The sequence below is a fragment of the Cryptomeria japonica genome, chromosome 7, assembly GCF_030272615.1.
Source record: "Cryptomeria japonica chromosome 7, Sugi_1.0, whole genome shotgun sequence".
Lineage (NCBI taxonomy): Eukaryota > Viridiplantae > Streptophyta > Pinopsida > Cupressales > Cupressaceae > Cryptomeria > Cryptomeria japonica.
Window position 1 is genome coordinate 630,794,270 of NC_081411.1, and position 20,945 is coordinate 630,815,214.

The 20,945-nt window shown below is 35.6% G+C and overlaps 3 protein-coding genes across 3 annotated transcripts; all 3 read left to right on the plus strand.

Moving 5' to 3' along the window:
* Positions 1–5,314: 5,314 nt before the first annotated feature.
* Positions 5,315–7,612, plus strand: LOC131032604 (L-type lectin-domain containing receptor kinase SIT2-like). Its single transcript, XM_059207645.1, has one exon. The coding sequence runs from the start codon at positions 5,393–5,395 to the stop codon at positions 6,518–6,520; it is 1,128 nt and encodes a 375-aa protein (XP_059063628.1). The 5' UTR covers positions 5,315–5,392; the 3' UTR covers positions 6,521–7,612.
* LOC131856877 (L-type lectin-domain containing receptor kinase IV.3-like) lies at positions 6,626–7,327 on the plus strand. Its single transcript, XM_059208832.1, has one exon. It carries the CDS (start codon positions 6,626–6,628, stop codon positions 7,325–7,327), a length of 702 nt encoding a protein of 233 aa, XP_059064815.1.
* A 6,402-nt stretch (positions 7,613–14,014) lies between the features above and the next one.
* LOC131032628 (L-type lectin-domain containing receptor kinase SIT2) lies at positions 14,015–16,414 on the plus strand. The gene has a single exon (XM_057963645.2). The coding sequence runs from the start codon at positions 14,161–14,163 to the stop codon at positions 16,030–16,032; it is 1,872 nt and encodes a 623-aa protein (XP_057819628.2). The 5' UTR covers positions 14,015–14,160; the 3' UTR covers positions 16,033–16,414.
* The last annotated feature ends 4,531 nt before the right edge of the window (positions 16,415–20,945 follow it).

A 20,945-nucleotide genomic window follows, 5' to 3' on the forward strand; every position in this document is an offset into this window, starting at 1 on the left:
AAGGCTAGGTGTTGCATTCAAGACAAGGATTCAACCATTGAAGAGGAGATCACCTACAACACACAACATACAACATACAACATCATTACACCTTTGCATGTAAGAATACAAGCATTCTTACAACAAGGTATCAGTACTTGATTACATTACAAACATTTACATTTACAGCATTCTCATTTCTTGGTTAATTCCAAAATCGGGGTTTAACTTGAAGGCAAACCCCTAATCCCTAACCCCCCAATCATCCTCTCTTTTCTATGTGTAGGTTGCAGGTACGCGGCTGTAATTGAAGATCTGGAATCCTTGTGCAGAGACGAACAGATCCCCCTCATTTCGTGGATTTTTCGGAGGACCATGTGCACTCCAGGCGCCATTGTCCTGTCAACTTTCACTCAAACTTGCAGGACAGCATCGTCTCGACATTTTACTACTAATTTCAGGTCCGTAGCTTCATCCCGTGTCTCTATCTCCATCTACAAGTGAATCTTTCCTACTTTTACATACACTCCTAATTCAATCCTTCTATCTACATTCTTTACAAAAGAGGGTATCCTTGCCGTCTCAACCCTTGAAACTCATTTAGAATTCAATCTTGCATTGTGTGGGATTGGATCTTGTGAGTTTCAACCCCTCTTTTGAATGTAAAGTCTCTCCTAAGTGAAAACCGTCAATCCTAGTGACCTCCTTTCTCTCTCCTTGGAGTGGGGGAACATCTAGGGTTCGATTTTCTGCTTTACAATTCCTAAATTTTACACATAGGCAAGGATGAGGATACCAAAAAGTTTCTAAGATAGTTTTCTATTGGATTGTAAGTGATTAAAATATTGGCACTATCAATTTATTAGTTTCATCTCCTCTTACTCTTTCTTTGAATATGATTTAGGTTGTATTTTTGTTCTCTAAATATGACTTGTTTTTTAAACAAATTTAAGTTGAAATGTGATATTTTAGTTGATAAAATTTTACAATTATTAAATGAGATGGGTCTTTAACGCAAGTGGTGGAGACATTGTTGTTGATAGAATAGTTGACAAGGATTTAATTTTCTAAAGACCAATAAACCCAACATCATAAGGAAAAGATATTAGAGAGTGAAGGAGTAGGTTTAGGTTAGGGACATAGCCAAATATCAACGAAAATGAACACCAATGTAGTAGATCCTTGAGAAGTGGCATCCCCAATAATGATGATATTTATGACCGAAGTTGTGTACTCCCAAGTAATGACAAATAATGAAAGATTAAGTCAGACTTGAAATAATTTAAATAAGGTAAAGGATTGGAAAGCCTTTGAAAGTTTGAGAAGGAATAAAGAGCTAAATATTGAAGAGCTTGTGAAATTTTAAGCAGGTAAGAAAGTGAAACATAGAAATTGCTCCAGAAAAAGAATTCTACCCCCAGAAGGATGGAGACCTCATTTCAATTAATAGCCAAGAAAAGGAAAATAGCCTTTCTGGAAAGGATTATTAACAATTTTTTATGCACCATTCTGAAGAATGAGCATCCCTTGGTAGTATATGTAGTCAAAGTGATTTTGGGAGCGGACTTCATAACAACAGATCATAGATACCAAGTTAACACAAACTTATTGTTAATGTCTCAGGCTCTTGCTTTGAACAATATTTTTTAGTAAGGAAATGACACGAAATTTGAGCAAGGAAATCTTCAAAGCCTAATTCCTAGGTGGAATGAAAAATATATTGAGGAATTGTGAGAAATTTTGGATACCCCTACCCAAGCACTATGGAAAGAAAGATGAGGAAATACAAAAATTATCAATTATCCTCCTAGATGATGAAGCGGACTATCAATATTATGAGGAAGCAGTAAGGAATTTAATTTTTTTACTAAATTGGACAAATGTTGTGATAAACCTAGCACTGAACGTAGGAGGGTTTGGAGATGCAAGACCAAGAAAATGAAATGGAAATAGAGGACAATGAGGAGACTGAAGAAATGATAGACGATACTGAAGGTTAGGAAAAGGGAAATGCCCTATTTTTAGTTTTTATGGTAGAATAAAATGTAAAATAATAGACTTAATTAATACTTTGCTAAGATTTAGGATATAGGTTGTCATGGAAGATAAATATATGATGAGTTAATACTGTTAAGGTTGATGTTTAAGGAATGTATGAGCTGACGAGATAGTTTGTATTTAAATATATGATGTTTAAGACAATAGACATTATAGTTAGAACAACTTATAGTGAATTCTCAGAAGACAAAGTCTATTTTGTCCATTTTGATGGGATGTATGAAGGTTGTAACTCTTTTATCTTTCATAAGCAATGAAGGGGACTGGCCCTAACTAGTAGTTTAATTATCAAAAAAGAAAAGAAACCTACAATCTAAACCAAATATTAATAGTGTCAAGAAGTGGGCTCAATAAAAATGAAATCCTTTAGGCTATCTAGAAATTTGAGCAATGTTATAGGACTTCCTTTAATTTTATTTTTTAACCTTGATTAGTTCTTATAGACCCTTTATATGGACCATAGTTTATTCAAAAGGAATGATAATCCATTAAGTAATGAGTTCCATGTTTTATCATAAAATATAAATATCAATAAGATATTTTTAGTTATTCTTTCTAGTGTACTACTCAAATACTCAGGAAAGGATATTCATACTAGAATTGGTAATTTTTTAGATATAATTCTAGAAAGTGTAGGTAGTTACTGAATCTAGAAAAAGGAACTACTTTATGGTAGATAAATGTGTTATTAAGGAGATAGATAAGGTTCTTCACACAAGGATATCACTATCATCAAAATTAAGTGTTTGGAAGTAGAAGATCATGCTTGTGGACTCACTTATGGTATACAATACTTGCCTCAAGGTCAGTCATTCTATAGCTAGACACTTAAATATTAGGTATTTACAACCATCTTTGAAGAAAAAGACACTTCCTTTTGTACCAAATGTTTTGAAGGTCTCTAAAGAATGGTAACAAAAGGTTTGTTATGAGAGAAATATAATGGAAATTGGGAGTATTTGGGATATTTAAGTTATTTATATATCTTTGATGGTTATGTCAAATTGCCTAGTTGAAATGAAGAGAGAAGGATAATGAAATTGATAGACAATCTTAGCCCTTTGCTCTGTTTTACCTCAGAAGAACACTATGAAAATTAAAAGTAATTTCAAGAAACTAACTTATTGTAAGCTTAAATGAAATACTTTGGTCACTACTTCATTAAATGTTTTAATTTCAAATCACCTTGATTTAGATGGTATTTTGTGATTCTTAAGCAACTTATTCCTTTAGTCACTTATGTTCAAGCCATCATGCTAGCATTTTGATGGCTCACTAATTCTTTTCAATCCTCTTACTAGTATATTATTTCTTCTAGATATTAGTTAGACATTCTTTTTTGACCTATCTTTCTTCCTATTTATTAAATTTTAAGACCCTTAAAAAAATATTTTACTTAATGAAAAACAAGCTAAACCATGGTGGCGACAGTCACTAGTCTGCCAATGAATGGCAAAAGGTTCTATAAAGATAGGGAAACTTGGGGGGGGGGGACTTGATGAATTTCTTTGACAAAGACAAGGATTTCTCAAGAGTTAACAAGATGGCCGATGGTGGCTACAACAAGAAAGATCTTATGGCTCCCTAGGCGGACATAGTCGAGTTCATCATGAGGTATACTATGCTCGATGGCAGATATGCCAGTATCTTTTCCTATCATATTACCATTTTCAATCATTTTATGCATGGTAAAATCATTTATGTTTCTTTCTATTTGTCCTCCTCTTTAGAAAATAGTCTTGAAAAACATATGGAGAATCCAAACAATCCTGTTTTCCATGAAGGGATTATTGTGCTCATCATGGAATATGCTAAGACCCTTGAAGTTGTGCTCTCTCTAAATGAGAAAAGCCAACAGACTAATATTTAGGATGTCTCTGACTCAAAAATGGATTTGGAGGATAGTGGGGGTGCCATTCCTTTTGATGACCCTAATTATAAGCCTACACAAGAAGTGGAGATGATAGTCACTCCTGGGATGTTTAGCAGTAAGAATCCTCCCAGATGGGCAGCCAGCAAATATAAATCCACCAGCAAATTGATTTCTAAGGCCGAGCCCCTTTCTAAAAAGAAGACGCTTGCAGTTAACTACTATGGTCCGAAGAATTCGGATCAACAAATTAAACTGGATATTCCAATCAACGTCCAGAAGGAAAAGAAGGGGACCATGGCTAAAGAAGAGAATAGTGGGATACAGAGGACTAGTAATCTAATGAACCTAGTGATGGAAGATACCAAAAGCCAAGAGAGCTGCTAGAAGTTGATGGAGAGAGAAATTGATACCCTCAAAGTGGGGTTAAGTAGATTATTGATATCTTCACTACCTCCCCTGAACCCAGCAAATCTGAGAAACTCATGATTATGACCCAGAAGCTCTCCCAGGACGTTGAGGTGATGAAATCTAATCACGAACAAAGAATTGAAAAGGTGGAATAGTCTATGGTAGAGATAAAGAAAAACCTCAAGAATCTGGTTGACATAAAAAAAGAAGCCATGAACAATAGTATGGAGGGGCTTGAAAAGATCAATGCCATGATTGCGGAATACAAATCCTTTCATAGTGAACCAGATAAAGATCTTCGAGGTGAAGACATGGCTGTTGGAGACAACAAAACCATTGGTCTTAGTATCAAAACCAGAAGCAGGAGCAACAATAAGGGTACCTCTATATTCATTATGGGGGAACAGGAGGAAATCAACAAGATTTGCATCCAGAAGAACAAGGAGTTGGTGTACTCTCTTAATTGAGTATTTTTCTTTTGTTTTGTCTTGTTGTTTGTGACTCTTTTGCTTTCGTGACTGTTCTGGGGTACTCCCATGTTTTGTTGTTGGTTTATGTGTATTTGACTAATGGCCAGCTTTAGTAAAACTTTTGGTTTCAGGTCCATGTAAAACCCGTTTGTCTTTATCAAAAACAAGAAAAAAAAATTAAAGAATATAAAGATGAAATAATTAAAAGTTCAATCCTAAAAGCAAACATCATCACTACTAATGAAGAAGCCAAAGACTAATATAATCGAAAGAAAAATAAATTATTTCAAGAGACTGTAATAATAAAGTGAACAAATATTATTTCGACAGAATGTGCAAGCTTTAAGTAAACAAATATTATTTCGACAGAATGTGCAAGCTTTAAGTAAACGAATTTGAAAAATAAAACTTGAGTACTAATTTAGATATGTGTTAGTGGAACTGGAAAAAAGTTTGTTCATGTTCAATTACTATCACACCCTTTAGTCTTGCCTTGCCTTGACTTGATAACATTAGCATGCAATGAGTCGTCCTCCTAACCTCATGTTATTGTTTTATTACATTTCTTTGAGACCAAAATCGATAGCATCGTCCTTCCTTGGCAATGTTACTCATCATTGGAATCTTGCTCCTCTCCACATCCATTCCTGTGCGAGCCAACACAACATTTATCTTTGACGAGTTCAATGGCTCGGCCCTGGCTTTCTATGGGAATGCTTCAATACAGTCCAAATTCATCTCCCTCACGAGTGAATCCCCCTCGGTACTTGGCCGTGCTCTATATGCATACCCAGTCCGCATGAGAGATTCTCTCTCTTTCAGCACAACTTTCGTGTTCAACATGGTTCCTTCGGCTTCAAATCCTTCACTAAGTGGGCACGGCCTGGCGTTTATCATAACCCCACACAAGTCTCCGGTGGGAGCTTTAGCAGGTCAATACCTCGGTCTGTTCAATATTTCCACCATCGGGAAGGCTTATAACCATCTCTTCGCAGCGGAGTTTGACACAGGCAAAAGCGAAGAATTTCAAGATATCAACAACAACCACGTTGGGGTAGATCTCAACGATCTTACTTCTGTAGACTCTAAGGCTGCCGGTTACTGGACTGGCGATCAATTCGAACAACTAACTCTCAAGAATGGACAGAGCATTCAGGCTTGGATTGATTACAGCCATCCTCGGAAACAGTTGAATGTTACAATTACGCAAGCTGGTTCGCTTCGTCCACAGAAACCTCTGCTATCTTTGAAAAACACGAGTCTGTGGGATATTCTGGAAGAAGAAATGTACGTTGGTTTCTCAGGAGCTACGGGAACCATGTTTGAAACGCATTACATACTCGCCTGGAGCTTCAGTACCGTCGGCGCGGCACCGGTCTTAAACATATCAAATTTTCCATCTTCCTTAATACCCAACAAATCCAAGTCATGGCTAAGACCCGCCATACTTGTAGTTTTGGTTGTTCCTGTCTTCTTCTGTGTTGCGGCAGTGGTAATTTGTATCAGGCTGAAAAGAAACATGTATAAAGATGATATTGAAGAATGGGAAACGGAGTATTGGCCTCACAGATTTAGCTACAAAGACTTGTATATTGCAACCAAGGGCTTCCAAGACGACCAAATTTTAGGTTCTGGAGGCTTTAGCCGGGTCTACAAAGGAGTTTTACCTTCAAATGGGCTTGAAGTTGCCATCAAATTTATTCTCAGACACAGCACTGAAGGCATGAAGTAATTTGTAGCTGAGATTTCAAGTCTTGGTCGTTTGCAGCACCGGAATCTTGTGCAAATCAGAGGGTATTGCAGGCGGGGAACACAGTTATTCATAGTTTATGACTACATGCCAAATGGAAGCCTGGATAAGATGATATTTGGGAAGCCAAAGAATGTATTTGGGTGGCCTCAAAGGCACAGAATTCTGACGGACGTGGCGGCAGGATTGCTGTATCTTCACGAGGAGTGGGAGCAGACGGTGCTTCACAGAGACATCAAATCGAGCAATGTTCTTTTGGATTCGGAGCTTCGGGGAAAGATGGGGGATTTCGGGCTTGCTCGTTTGTACGAGCATAATGAAAACCCACAAACTAGCCGTGTTGTAGGAACCATTGGCTACATAGCCCCCGAATTGATAAACACAGGAAAGGCCACTACCGGTAATGATGTATTCAGCTTCGATATCTTTATGTTGGAGGTTGCCTGCGGAAGGAGACCTGTTGATCCTGCTCGTGGTGATTCACAAGAAATTTTGGTCCAGTGGGTGCGCGAGCTCTATGCCAACGATAAAGTGATCGATGCAGCTGATCCCAATCTTGATGGTGTGTTTGCTGAAGAGGAGTTGGAGAAGGTGCTTAAGTTAGGACTGCTATGCTGTAATACCAATGCAGAGGCGAGACTATCCATTAGACAAGTTGTCCGAATACTTGAAGGCGAGGATTCTATTCCTGAATTTTTTCCATTTCCAATTTCCTTTGGAATGGATAATTGTTTGAATAAAAGTGATAGTCTTACAGCTTCTTGTACTTGGCCCTCCAGTTCTTTCTAGGAAAAAATGATTCAGATTAAGCACGGAGGGCATGTACCATCTCCCAGTCATGGCCTTGTTCTCCGTTGGTGGCTTAGTCCCCTGGATATTTCTGCTCCGTAATGCCGTGTTTGTTTTCTCTCGCTTGACAAATTCGTGGTCATTATTCATCGATTACCGAATTCAAAATCATGTGGCATGTTCGCTTCACTATAATACAAATCGCTTTTAGTATCTTCAAATTATAATGAATACGCAACTAAGTTTGTTTTTTATATGTGACGATTCCCTAAATGGATCATAACTCGCAACGGTTGTAATTAAACTCTTACGATCCGTCTAAGGAGTTTGAAATTTCTTGGTTCCTGTATGAGAGGATATTATACTTTGTAAGGATATAGTTTTGTTGTAAGCTTGGTAATTCAGTCCTTTAATATGATAAGAACATGCTTCGGCACTATTCAATATTTGTATTTGCAATCTTTTGGAGTCTAACAAATAGAATAACAAAAAAAAAAATATCATTTCATGGTTTTTTTATTAAAGAAAATAAAATTTAGTAATTTAATAGTCATTAAAAAAATTATATTATATAAAAGGGGAAGAAGGTCTAGATCACACAAACATATAACAAACCTAGGGTTTAATATGTGTTCTATCGTAGATGTTTTTAGATTCTTTCTATCTTCCAAAATATTAGAATTTAAATTTGTCTAATAAGAATATCCTATGATGTCTTAGATCTATTAAATGATCCTCTTTTAGTTAGGGTTATTCTTTAAATATTTTAATCTAATGAAGAAGTTGATACAATTCAAACTTTACACAACTAATGGAGATGATTTCTCTCACTTGTCAATTTTGTGGTCATTATTTATTGATTGCCAATTTCCAAGTCTTGTAGCATGTTCACTTCACTATAATACACATAGCTTTTAGTTTCTTCAAATGGATCATAACTCACTATGGTTGTAGTTAAACACTAACAATGGGTTTAAGGAGTTGAAATTCTTAGTTCTTTCCATAGGAGGTGATTATACTATCTTTTGGATAGTGTGATGTTTTGATTGATTAAAGTGGTAGAGGGATAAAACCCTTAAAATAATAGGGAGGAACTCGCAAGCAATGAGACCACCAACACCAAAAAAGAGGAACACCTTTTTTGAAAGAGAGGTTTGACTAGAGCACCCAACCAGAACACCAAAAAAGAGAAGACCCTTTTATGAAAGAAAGGCATTTGATCGGAACCTCACACCCATGTGAACAAGGGCCTTGACCCTACAAACCCTCACATAATCTGGATAAAGTGGTTATGGAAGGAAACCCACACCATAAACCAAACAAAAACCATTGCATTAGAGACAAACCAACCAAGGAGACAAAAAACTAATAATGGATTTTTAAAGGCACCTATAACCTTTTTCTTGAAGGACCACCTTGCCCAAACACATTCTTAGACAAGGAAGGAGACCACAAACATCTCAAAAAAATAATTGGTTTTGGAAGGACCTAGAAACCTTGTGAAGAAAATAACTAGCTAACATTAGTGGTTGAAACAAACTAAAGGGAAAATAACCAGCTATCATCAGTATCTGAAACAAAACTATGGGAAAATAACTAGTTAACAATGATACCTTAAACAACAAGATCCACCTCCATAAGACCTATAGGACTACAATCTACCTTAGAAACCACCTTCATAAGATCATAAGCTAGATTCACATCACAAACAAACATAATAGTAGCCACCATAGTAGGATCAATAGAAGTCAAGACCATACGACAAATCACCACATGATCTGCCTCAATAGGACTAATAGTGCAAGATTCACAAATCCCAACACAAAGGAAAGAGATGCCATTAAAAGGTCTGCTACGATAAAGTACACGGTAGAAGCCAAATCTCGAACAAGGAAGAAGAAGTCAAGGCCCATCACCACCCAAACAACTAGGGTAATATCCACAAAGGGAGGAAGTAGGTGCCACCTAGGCATTAAGGCACTAAAGCAAGAGAAGCCACAAACCCTCATCCAAAATAGAAAATCCCCAAAATGCCTAGCCAAACTTGTAAGAAATGAATTATGGAAGAGAATAGGCAGGACGGGAAGAAGAAATCCTACCAACATCGAGGGTAGCAGCCAAGTAAGTCTATGCAAACCAAACCCTAGGCCCAAAATCCCAACTACCATGAAAAGGCCACACCTTTATAGTAGCTACAAGTCACACTAACAACCAAGCCAATCGTGCACCAAACAATAGAGACCAAATGTGTCTAAGTTGCAAGCCAAGCCCCTAAACACTAACCTTACTACAGACAAAACCCTATAGAGATGAAAGGGCATCACCAAGAAGAGGGGCCAACAAGACCTAGAACTCATGAAGGACGAAAATGATGATTCACTGCAAGCCCTTACCAAGGCACACTAGCAATAGAAACCTGCACAAAAGGAGGCTCTAAAAGAAGAAGGGTGCAAGTTTCACCACCAAAACCCCACACAAAGCAAGGCCGGAACATAATGCTCATCACCGTCTCCATCATCCCCATTAGAATCTTCTACAACCTCAGCCCCTCTCAAAACCTCACTGCTACTTCTTCCACTCCGGCTCTCCATTTTCTTTTGGACATTGTGATGTTAATGTTATTTGAATTTTTAATTTTTTTAAAGGTTTAGGATTATATTTATTTTTAATTTATAATTTTTTAACTTAAATTGGTTAGTCAAATTTGTTAAGTTGGGTGATCAATATTTTGGTTTAAAAAGGTTTGATTGATATTTAAAATAAATTGTTTAATTTTTTATTTAATTTTTCACTTTTTATTATTCTCTTTATTAATCATTGCAAGGCATATTTTTGAATATGGGAAAACAAGTTTTGATGGGCCCTTGAAACCTAGTACAGTCAGAACATCAAAACATAAATATTACATTGCAGCTAAACAAAAAGACAGCAAACAAAGTAAAGACAATTGGTGAGCCAAACACCAGCAAACAAGAGAACGCAAATTATAGACCAAAAAATACCGACAGAAGCCAAGACTTAGGTTCATTTCTGAAGCATTTCCATCGCTTCCAGCTCCATCTATTCCATATTATCCGCTGCCCGCTTAATATCCTCAATTTCCTTACTCTGGCTTTGCATCGTTTTAGTGCTTTCTTTCGTTCTTTTCCCAAGCCCTTTGTCCTTATCATCTAGGGTGTCATCCTTAACATCAATAATGCTCACCATGACCTTATCCCCTTGGTAGTTCTCCTTCTTGTAGATAAGGGCTTTCATGTTGGTTGAGGCAGCCTTCAGAATCATTAAAGCTATTGCGATTAGCTTTGATAATCTCCTCAGCGTTACCAATTGCTTTGGTGAGCTCACTGAGACATTCTTGGAAGGAAATGAACTTTTCTGAGCCTAAAGCTTGTAATGTCTCGGTTTTCCCTACTTCCTAGGCTTGCTTTGTTTTGATGCCTTCAATTTCCTTATGCATCCCATTGAGCACTTGTTTGAGGCTTTCCATACTATTATTGATGCAGAGATCAATATCCAAGTGATCCTCTTCCTGGTTATTATCACCAGTAGTATTGAGATTAACTTTCAAGCCAACCTCCCTATCCTCAGATCTATGAGCTTCTCTCATTGTCATATTCTCCCCCATCAATCCCTTCTCATTTAAATCAGTCCTGAGAGACAACCGGTCCTTGGTGCCTGCCTCCTTACTTTTAGAAGTCTTCCTTTTCTTCTTCGGGCTCACAAGGATTTGGGCCCCCTCCCTTCTAGTGTCAATGTCATTGTCAGTCCCATACTCCTCCTCATACTAGCTATCGTCCTCCCCTCTCTGCTTCTTTATGGCAAACCCTTTGTTTTGTTTCCCCTATTGTTTTTTTTTATTTCTTCCGCTGGACCCAACAATTTGGGGGTCGTCCTCTGTCTCCACTTCAGTATCATAGCCATCACATTCCTCCTCATAAGAGTCATCAAAATCCTCATTCGATTTGGAAATCTCAGCTATATTCAACTAGACAATCATGTTCTTGAAGTGATTATACAAAATCACCATCAAACCTTCGTGCATTGGAGGGTTGATACTGGGCCTATAAATTGCATCCTTGATCCCTACATTAAGGGCACAGAAAAGATAATAAGGAAAATAAATTTTATCTTTATACCTAAAATGATTAAGTAAAACAAAGAGGTAGTTGTAAACCCTAGTGTATCTACCATCAAGCATGATAAACTCCATAGTAGCAAGCAACACCCTTCACCAAATTAACTTAATTACCTTTGGTGAAAAGTAGGTATGGCTGCCCTTCACCAGTCTAGCCCTTTCCTCCTTACTCTTTGGAAATTTCTTTATGACAACGTCTAAAATATTTTTGTCCCTATAAAACTTGATGCCCTCCATTAGAAGACTCGTTGCCTCTGCAATCATAGTTTTGGTCACCTTCACCTTCTTGTTTCCAATTGTTAATGTCCCTTCGTTCCAACCCTTCTTTAAGATTCTTGTGATTTCGGGTTGTTTCTCCTGCATATTTTCCATAAAATCCATCATCTGGTGGCTTGAAGGATAGCCCAGACCTACAAACGATTCTTCCACTTCTCAATGGTGACAGCGTCTGTTCTCTTTCGTTTACCACCCATAATCCTATTGATATCAATAATCTGCAATTGCCACCTGATTCCTTTCTTCTCAACAGACTCTCTATGAGAACAAGTTTGAATTCTATAGGATTTTTCGATACTATTGTTGAAGAGGGATAAAAATTCCCATAAAGCATATGAAGTTAACATACAATGATTATTTTACCTTCTTCTCGATAGCCTATAGAACTAGCGCCTGCTGCCATGATGTCTCCTTACATTTCGGGAAATGATATCAAATATGTTCCTTGTTACCATGCAATCTTTCATAAATTAAGATATCACATGTCACACATGGTAGCTCCCCTTCGCCATTCTTGGTAATAATTTTCTCACTCTGTACAGCTACATTGGCAGCTTAGTCAGCAATCCGGTTAGCCTCTCTGTAAACATGTGTGATGTGGCAATTTTTAAACCCCTGAATCAGCTCTCTGGCTGACTCAATGATGTTCTTGATAGTCCATGAAGGTTGATGATTACCAAGAAGGTAGTTAATAATATTTTTAGAGTCGCCTTCCATCCAAAGCATTTTGACCCCTAAATTAGAGGCAAAATTAATAGATTGAATTCCTAAGGGATAGGCCACTGCTCCAGTGCAAAAGCTAGCCCCATTTCGGATGACACCACTACAACTAGCGGGACCTAGATTTCCTTTTTCTACCCCATCAAAGTTGGCCTTGAACCACTCATTGGAGGGAAAGGACCAGTAACACAAGCTTCTATTGATTTGGTTGATGTTAGAGCCCAAAGAGGCTAGGATATTCCATCTTTTGAGAACATCAAAGTCCTCATTACTATTACAACTGTGCACTCCCCTAGCCATTACATTCTCAACATAGTTGTTTTTTTATCTTGACCCATACCACCTTAGAGGTGTTACTATCATTCTGAAATATTCTATTATTTCTCTCTTTCCATATCCCCCATAGGATATGGGCAAAAGAGAACTTCCAAAGATTTCTTATGGTGATGTTATTGATAGAATAATGCTAGCTTCTGAAACAATCCTGCATATCCTCCTGGAAAACCCAATTCAACCCCCACATTTGAAAAAACATCCCCCAAATATGAGTGGTATTATGTTATATTAAAATATATATGTCAATTTGTAATAGTTTCATAGAAAAATCAATTGATTAAGATTTGTAAGAATATAGGTTCACTATAAACTTGTTAATTCAATCCCTTGTCTATTATAAGATTATATATAATAGAATTTCTTATATGTTGACCAAAACATCATAAGACATGCCTTGGCATTGTTTATTAAGTGCAACATTTTGAAGCCCCCTTATTCATTCAATAAAGGCAAAAAAAAATTGTAAACTCAAATTAATTCAAAACAAACTCTATTTTATTAAAGAGGAAGAAAAGATCAATAAACACACAAAAAAACCTAGGGTTTCATGTGTTTCTAAATTAGTCATTGTTAGATTAATTTTATCATCTAAAATATTGAACTTTGGATTTGTCTAACAAGAATATCACATGTCTTAGATCTCCTAAACGATCCTTTTCCAGTTAGGGTTATCCTTTAAAGATGTCATCCTAGTGCATAACTTGACACAACTCAAACTTTAGAAAGATAATAATGAAACATGAATGGGACAAAAGTATTTGAGTTTTTTAATTTTAAAACATTTTTTAATCAAGTTTACAACTACAAACCTAATTTACATCTGTCTACACTTGTGTATGCGATACTAAAATGGATAATGAATTTATTGAGAAATTAAGTGAAATCTAGATAAGTAACATAATGGATTTAAAAGAGAAATGAAATTATGTATAATTTAAACAATATTTTGTTTATGATCTTGTAAAAATATAATAACATTTATAAATGTTATTGCACAATTAAATTCATAACCTGACTATATTACACTGAAATTACATTTCATATAACAACCATTGAATTTTATTCTCAACGAAATGATAAATTTAACAATTGTTAACAATTCTTACCATTTTTTTTTTATAACAATTACCTATTTTAAAATTGTTATTTAAATACGTAATCTTATATACGTTTTCACGGTCTTTACGTAATCTCTTCTTGTGTGATGAGAGTGCAGCCACGATTGAAATACTGGTCATGTTAACCTGGAATGAAGTAAGGACCACTCACCCGGAATTCTAAGCATCCTTGTTTTCTAGACAACCGACCTCGGGAACGCGGTTTCCAAAGCTGGATCATCGACAGGAAACACCAATAGTCGATTATCATGTGGGTGGGATGGATTCTGGTCCTCGTATTCTTCCTTGTCCTTGCCGTTACAGAAAGCCATACAAGATTTACCTTTAATCTATTCAATGCCTCAACCCTCGACTTATTCGGAAATGCTTCGGTGCATTCCAATGTTGTCTCCCTCACCAGTGAATCACAGTACCTCTTCGGTCGTGCTTTATACCCTCTACCTGTGAGAATGAAAAATACAACATTTCGTTCATTCAGCACCACATTTGTGTTCAGCATGGTACCTTATTCTTCAGATCATTCAAGAAGCGGCCATGGATTGGCTTTTATGATGACCCCTCACAAGTCCCCTGTCGGGGTTTTACCAACTGAGTTTCTGGGTTTGCTTAATCTTTCGAGCAACGGACAGCCCTACAATCATCTGTTTGCTGTCGAGTTTGACACAATCAAGAACGAGGAATTCCAAGACATCAACGACAATCATGTGGGTGTGGATATCAACGAACTCAGCTCTAAGGAGTCCAAGCCTGCTGGTTATTGGATTAGCAAAAGAGAGTTCCAAGATTTAGATCTCAAAAGTGGACAGAATATTCAAGCTTGGATTGATTATGATCATCTTGAACAGGAGCTCAATGTCACCATTGTAAAAGCCGGTTCGCCTAGGCCGGAAAAGCCTCTTATATCTCTGAGAGAACTCAATCTGTCGGCCATTCTCGAAGAAGAAATGTATGTTGGTTTCTCTGCTGCTACAGGAACTTATGTTGAAGACCATTATATTCTTGCTTGGAGTTTCAGTACAAATGGAGCAGCTTCTCCCTTGGATACAACTCATCTTCCTTCATTCCTTCATAACCAGACCGTAAACATTGGACTGATAGCTATTGTTAGTCTGAGTCTCACTGTGGTAATCTTGGTAATGGTTGTGGGTCTTCTGCTATGGTTGAAGAGAAGAAAGCGTAGGAATTCTGTTGAAGAATGGGAGTCTGGATATTGGCCTCACAGATACAGCTACAGGGACCTGTCTATTGCAACAAAAGGATTCAGAGACGACCAAATTTTGGGCTCCGGAGGATCCGGCCGTGTTTACAAAGGTGTTCTTCCTGGTACTGGGCTCCAAGTTGCGGTTAAATCTATCTGTCAAGAGAAAGCAAAGGAATTTGTAGCAGAAATTTCTAGTTTGGGTCGTCTCAAGCACCGGAACCTTGTCCAGATCAGAGGCTACTGCAGGCGAAGAAAAGAGTTATTTGTAGTTTACGATTACATGTCCAACGGAAGTCTGGACAATCTGATCTTCCAGAATCCGAACGGACTTCTGGCATGGGGGCAACGGTTCAAAATTCTGAAGGATGTGGCGGCTGGATTGCTGTATCTTCACGAAGAATGGGAGCAAACGGTAGTACACAGAGACATCAAAACCAGCAACATTTTGCTGGATGCAGATCTGAATGGAAAATTTGGGGATTTTGGGCTTGCTCTCTTGTATGAACAGAATGAAAATCCACACACAAGCCGAGTAGTGGGAACACCTGGATACATCGCCCCGGAATTCATAAACACAGGAAAAGCTAGTACCAGCACGGACGTGTTCAGCTTTGGCGTGGTGATGTTGGAGGTTGCTTGTGGAAGACGGGCTGTTGATGCCGCCCAAATCGTATTGGTTGATTGGGTGCGACTGCTCTATGGGAATGACCGGTTGTTGGACGCAGCCGACCCCATGCTCGGTGGTGATTACGTTGAGGATGAGATGGAACGTTTGTTGAAATTGGCAATCCTATGTTGTGATCCTCGTCCACAAGCAAGACCTGGCATGAGGCAGCTGGTTGAGATACTTGAGGACCAAGATTCTCTTCCGCCCTTTCTTCCGCTTCCGTTTTCTTACGGAGAAATCGGTTCCATCTAACCTGCACCCGGTTTAACGGTCTTCTATCATTTCATTTACATATAACGACTGTTTTGACGGAAAACACATGGTTTCTCCCATAATAAAATTTGAGTTTCCTACATTTGTGTTCACACTCAAAAGCCAGGATACAAATACTGGACTATTTTGTTATACAGCAAGTTCAAGGCAGCGAGGTTGTCCCTTCGGCTGTTGACTGTATATATTTAGAAGTAGAAGTGAAGATGAAGATCATTTCATCTTCATCTCAATCGAATAAATCCTCACCTGTAATTTTATTTACCATTTTATTTTTCTACAAATTTGGTGAATTATAATTAGGGTAAGAGTATCCTTTATTTCGTGGATTCTAAGTATCTATATATTAGACCAGATTGTTGATGATTTTTTTTTTATCAAGTCATATTCGACTTAAGTGCAAATAGCTATTGTTTTGGGTTTGGAGTAGTTATAGCAAATGTGGGATTCATTATGTACACAATAGTCAAAAAGTGGTCATTCTGAGTTGGTATCACATACATATTCTCCATTGCTTGATTAACCATTCAGTTTGACAACCACAAATTTTGCATAATTCATCCAATACTTAAGCACAAATGTCCCAATAATTGTGTGTTATTATTACCAATAAAATTGCATAATTGGTTTAATTAGTAACTTATTTTACAATTATTGGGGTGTACCAATGAATGACTATTAGCACAATAAATGATTTTTTAGTAGGATTTTAATTAGCAAAATCCAATGAATGGTAATTCGAACAGGAATGGTAACTAGACCCCTTTCATTGTCAATTTAAAGAATAAATAATATCATTATGTATTTTGGAATTTCTACTTCCTATATTAACATAATACACTAGCAAATGGTCAATAGAAACAAATGTTTCTACTTCTATCATTAAATTGTGAGCATTTATAATTTTTTGTAAAGTCATTTCATTTAGTCTATAGGAGACAAAGCTATAAATATTTTTGTCCATTATCTATTTGAGAACTCTTCAAGCCAAAAACACTAATTTTAAAATGAATTAATATTACAATTAAAAGTAAAATATAAAGTTGTAATTTTTGTCTTATAAAAATTGTTAGGACTTATAAAGTTGTATTTCTATTGCATACACAATGTTAGTTGTATCATCACTTCTTAAATAACTTTCTTATTATTATTATAATCCACCATTGTTATGTTGTGGCATTTGTCTTATTGCATCAATTAACCTACATAATCATCATAGATTTTTATCTCTCTTCAACCTTCAGCAATCAAATATAAAAATCATACAAATTTATATATAAATAATGTATATTTTTAGAAATAATGATACAAACTACGCCAATATGCTTAAAAATTCATTCCATGCCTCTCCTTGAATGTGGTGTCTTTTATTCAAGACATTGAAACTACATGGGAAAGTGCTAAGAATCAAAGAGATAAGATATGTATGACATTTTATTGAGGCACTACACATATAAATGTTCTAGTGCTAATATATCCTTTGTTTCTAATTTTCCCTATTTTATAACCCATAAATTTTCTTATAGAAAATATTTAACTATTCTTTAAAAATATTGTATTCCAAAGGCTTTTGTAAATTAATACATATTTTCTTGTATCAACTATTATATTTGTATATTACAAATATGAATTGTTTCAATATAGCAACACCTATTGTATACTGTTTATTTTCAACACCTTGGCCATATCAATTCTTGTCGAAATAGTTTGGTATATAGATTTTTAGGTAATTTTGAATTATGTTTATTTATTATATTTTTCACTAGAGTAGTATTTCATATACAAAATCTCAAAGTTAAGATAATTATATTTAGTTTTAGAGAACTCTATGAGATTTACATCTTTTTAACTAATTTGATGTATGAAATATAATTCAATTGAATGCTTATATGTGTAAGCACCTTATATTTCCCTTGTATTCCCTTGTATAAATCAACAAAATAATTACATCATCTAGTCAAATATTCTTCATTGAATATCCACCTATTTAAATAATTTGACTACATAATTAGTCTCTTTTTCATCTTGCTTGATTAAAAATAATTTTACTATTTGATTACAAATAGTTTCCACTTCATAGAGGTAACATAGTTAAATAATTATTTAATTAGGTTTATATTCTCTCCACCAAGATCCAAGAATAAAGGAGGTCATAAATACACAAGTGTCTTCTCACACCTCTAATAGTTGCAAAATCTTATTACTTTTTGGTAAGTGCTTCCTAGCCCTTCACATTCCAATAACCTTCATCACAACCCTCCATCTCTCCTCAATCCTACAAAACTAATTTGATTCACCCTCCATTATTGAACTTTTCATCACATCTATATAATCCATTCCTTTTTTATAAGTATATGTTCTTAGAATTGGTACTCCTTTTGTGCAACAAGAACATAAAGATGCCAACCAACATTGGAGAAAATTTAATTTACAATGGAGTCCATTGATAATATTGTATTGATTTTTGTGTTATTATTTTTCCTTGAATTCCTTTGTATGCTCTATTTGAGGCTTTCTTTGGTTCAAATTATGAACTTTTATTTATATATGTTTCCAATTCACATTTTTGAATTAGAGCTTACATATTTTCAACTATTTTGCTGATTTCTCCTTGGTCAAACTCCATTGTGTTTATTTTCTTTTTTGTAGCAGGATTCGGCAAGCATGAAGTTAACTAAGCTAACCATGAAAACTCAAAAACATGAAAAGCATTAAATCTAACAAACAAATCTATCAAAACAAAGCATGAAAGAAAACACGTGTCAAACCATCCTTTCTATGCTCCTTTTATGGCTCTTCACTTCTTCTTTCTTCTCTAATATGGGTATGTTCCTCTCAATTTATAAAATGCATTAGTAGAAATGAAAGAAAGGATGATGATAATGAGAATACTAGAAAATAACTCAATAGAATAAAGGTGCTAATATTCAAAAATTAATTCTCTTAAATGAAGAATGAGGCCTCCATTTATAAAAAATCTAGATTTTATTAAATAGCCAAGATCAAATTTGACTTTTGAGAAGTTGAATGGACATGATTGAATGCAACTTAAAGTTTTCATTTAGGAGATGAGCAAAAATGGAAAAAGTTGAAGAGATGAAGTCTATCAAGAAAGAAGATATTATAGAGATTTAATAAATAAAATTTATTACTAATCTCCAAATGAAGATAAAATTCGCAAGTTAGAAGATATTTATGACAAATTAATAAATATAATTTATTAATTTTCTCATCGTATATATCAACTAAATAATTAAATAAAATAGATTTATTTAATTGTGAAAGCTATAAATATAGTGATAAATAAATAAATATTATTTATTTATCTTAGACGAAAATTATTTATAAATATATTTTATTAATTTTTTCATAATTAAATTAACTAAATTTATTTAATTGATAGATAAAAGGGATAAATAAATAGATATTATTTATTTATCTTAGAATAAGTGTCAACATGAGAAAATTTTTAATCAATTAAACCTGAGAGGGAAATAAGTGAAATTGATGTCCAAAGACCAATATTTGGTCAAATTGAGTCAAATTGAATAAAATTGGTCAAAATTGCGAAGAATTTGTTAGAATCAATGACAATCCCAAAGACACTGAGAGGGGGGGATAAATCAGTGTTAAACCGGTTAGCAGAAGATTTAACCTTATTAAGAACTTTGCATTCCAAAATAGTGTACCGGTAAATAAGAATTAATGTAGTAAACAGGAATAATAGAGACAACAAAGAAAACACACCATAACACAAGATATTTAACAAGGAAACCTGGTGTGGGAAAAAACTTGGTGGGATTTGTGACCCACAATATTCACTCACTGGCCAATGAATAAATATTACTTACAATGAGGGGCCTGCACATGCAGGAAAGCTAGCAGCCTAGAGCTCACTGCTCAATCACAAAACGAAAGTCTCACTAACTTACAAAATGGATTATCAAAATCCAATACAATGTACTGCTTAAGATCAACATCACCTATGCCAAGTTCAGTATCAGTTTAAGCTCAATCCATTACCAAAACCTTTGTTGTCAACTATATCACCTTATACAACAATATCAACTATCATGTATCATCCTCTCTCATGTATTAAATACAAAATGACCTATAAGATCTCAAGATATATATGATTCTTTTACAATATGCCATGTCAGCTCTTACAAAAGATAATTATGATAGAAAACAATTTATTCCATGTCGGTTTGAGTGTCGGTATCCATTATAGTCACTACTGATGAAGTGCCTACTGGTGAATGTAGAAGTCTATTGTCGATGTCACTAACTATCGGTGGGTTGACAGATGATTGCTAGTCGGTTGCTAGTTGGTTGCTATCAATGATAACATTAGCTATTATCATAAGAGTGTAGAATACCAACAATATCGCCCTTTGGCATTGATGGCAACACTCATGAGAAAACTCCAAAACTATTCCAAGAAATGAAGTCTAAAAAGTTTCCAAAAAGATCTGCTCCCCTTGAGCAATGGTTGTCAAAAATTGTCAAATGAGTGCAAAAATTTCACCTCAAAGTCTGTAACCGGCTGGTTACAATCTGAAAGATATCTGCTAAAACCAAATTAAGACTTTGCATAAACCTTTTGCTATCTTTCAAGGTTGCCTCAGTCTGTTGGATCATGTCGGTGAGATGATGCATGTGCTCTTTCAGTGATCGTTCTCCTTGAAGTAATGCCTTGGATATTTCCATTCTCTGAGATATAAGATTGTCCAGTTTTGGACCAAGTTTATTTTTTAGTTCTTTGATTTGAGACCTTATCCTTGCCTTTTCTTTCTCAAGTTTCTCTAGTTTTTCTTCAAAGCTTGTCATTTCTTGCTCAACAACTGATATGTGGCCAGATGAGCCAATTATGTTATCAAATATGTCTTTAATTT

Bases quoted from the DNA above. Each gene is read 5' to 3' on its own strand.
- LOC131032604 (XM_059207645.1), top strand. From the start codon at position 5,393: ATGTTACTCATCATTGGAATCTTGCTCCTCTCCACATCCATTCCTGTG.
- LOC131856877 (XM_059208832.1), top strand. From the start codon at position 6,626: ATGCCAAATGGAAGCCTGGATAAGATGATATTTGGGAAGCCAAAGAAT.
- LOC131032628 (XM_057963645.2), top strand. From the start codon at position 14,161: ATGTGGGTGGGATGGATTCTGGTCCTCGTATTCTTCCTTGTCCTTGCC.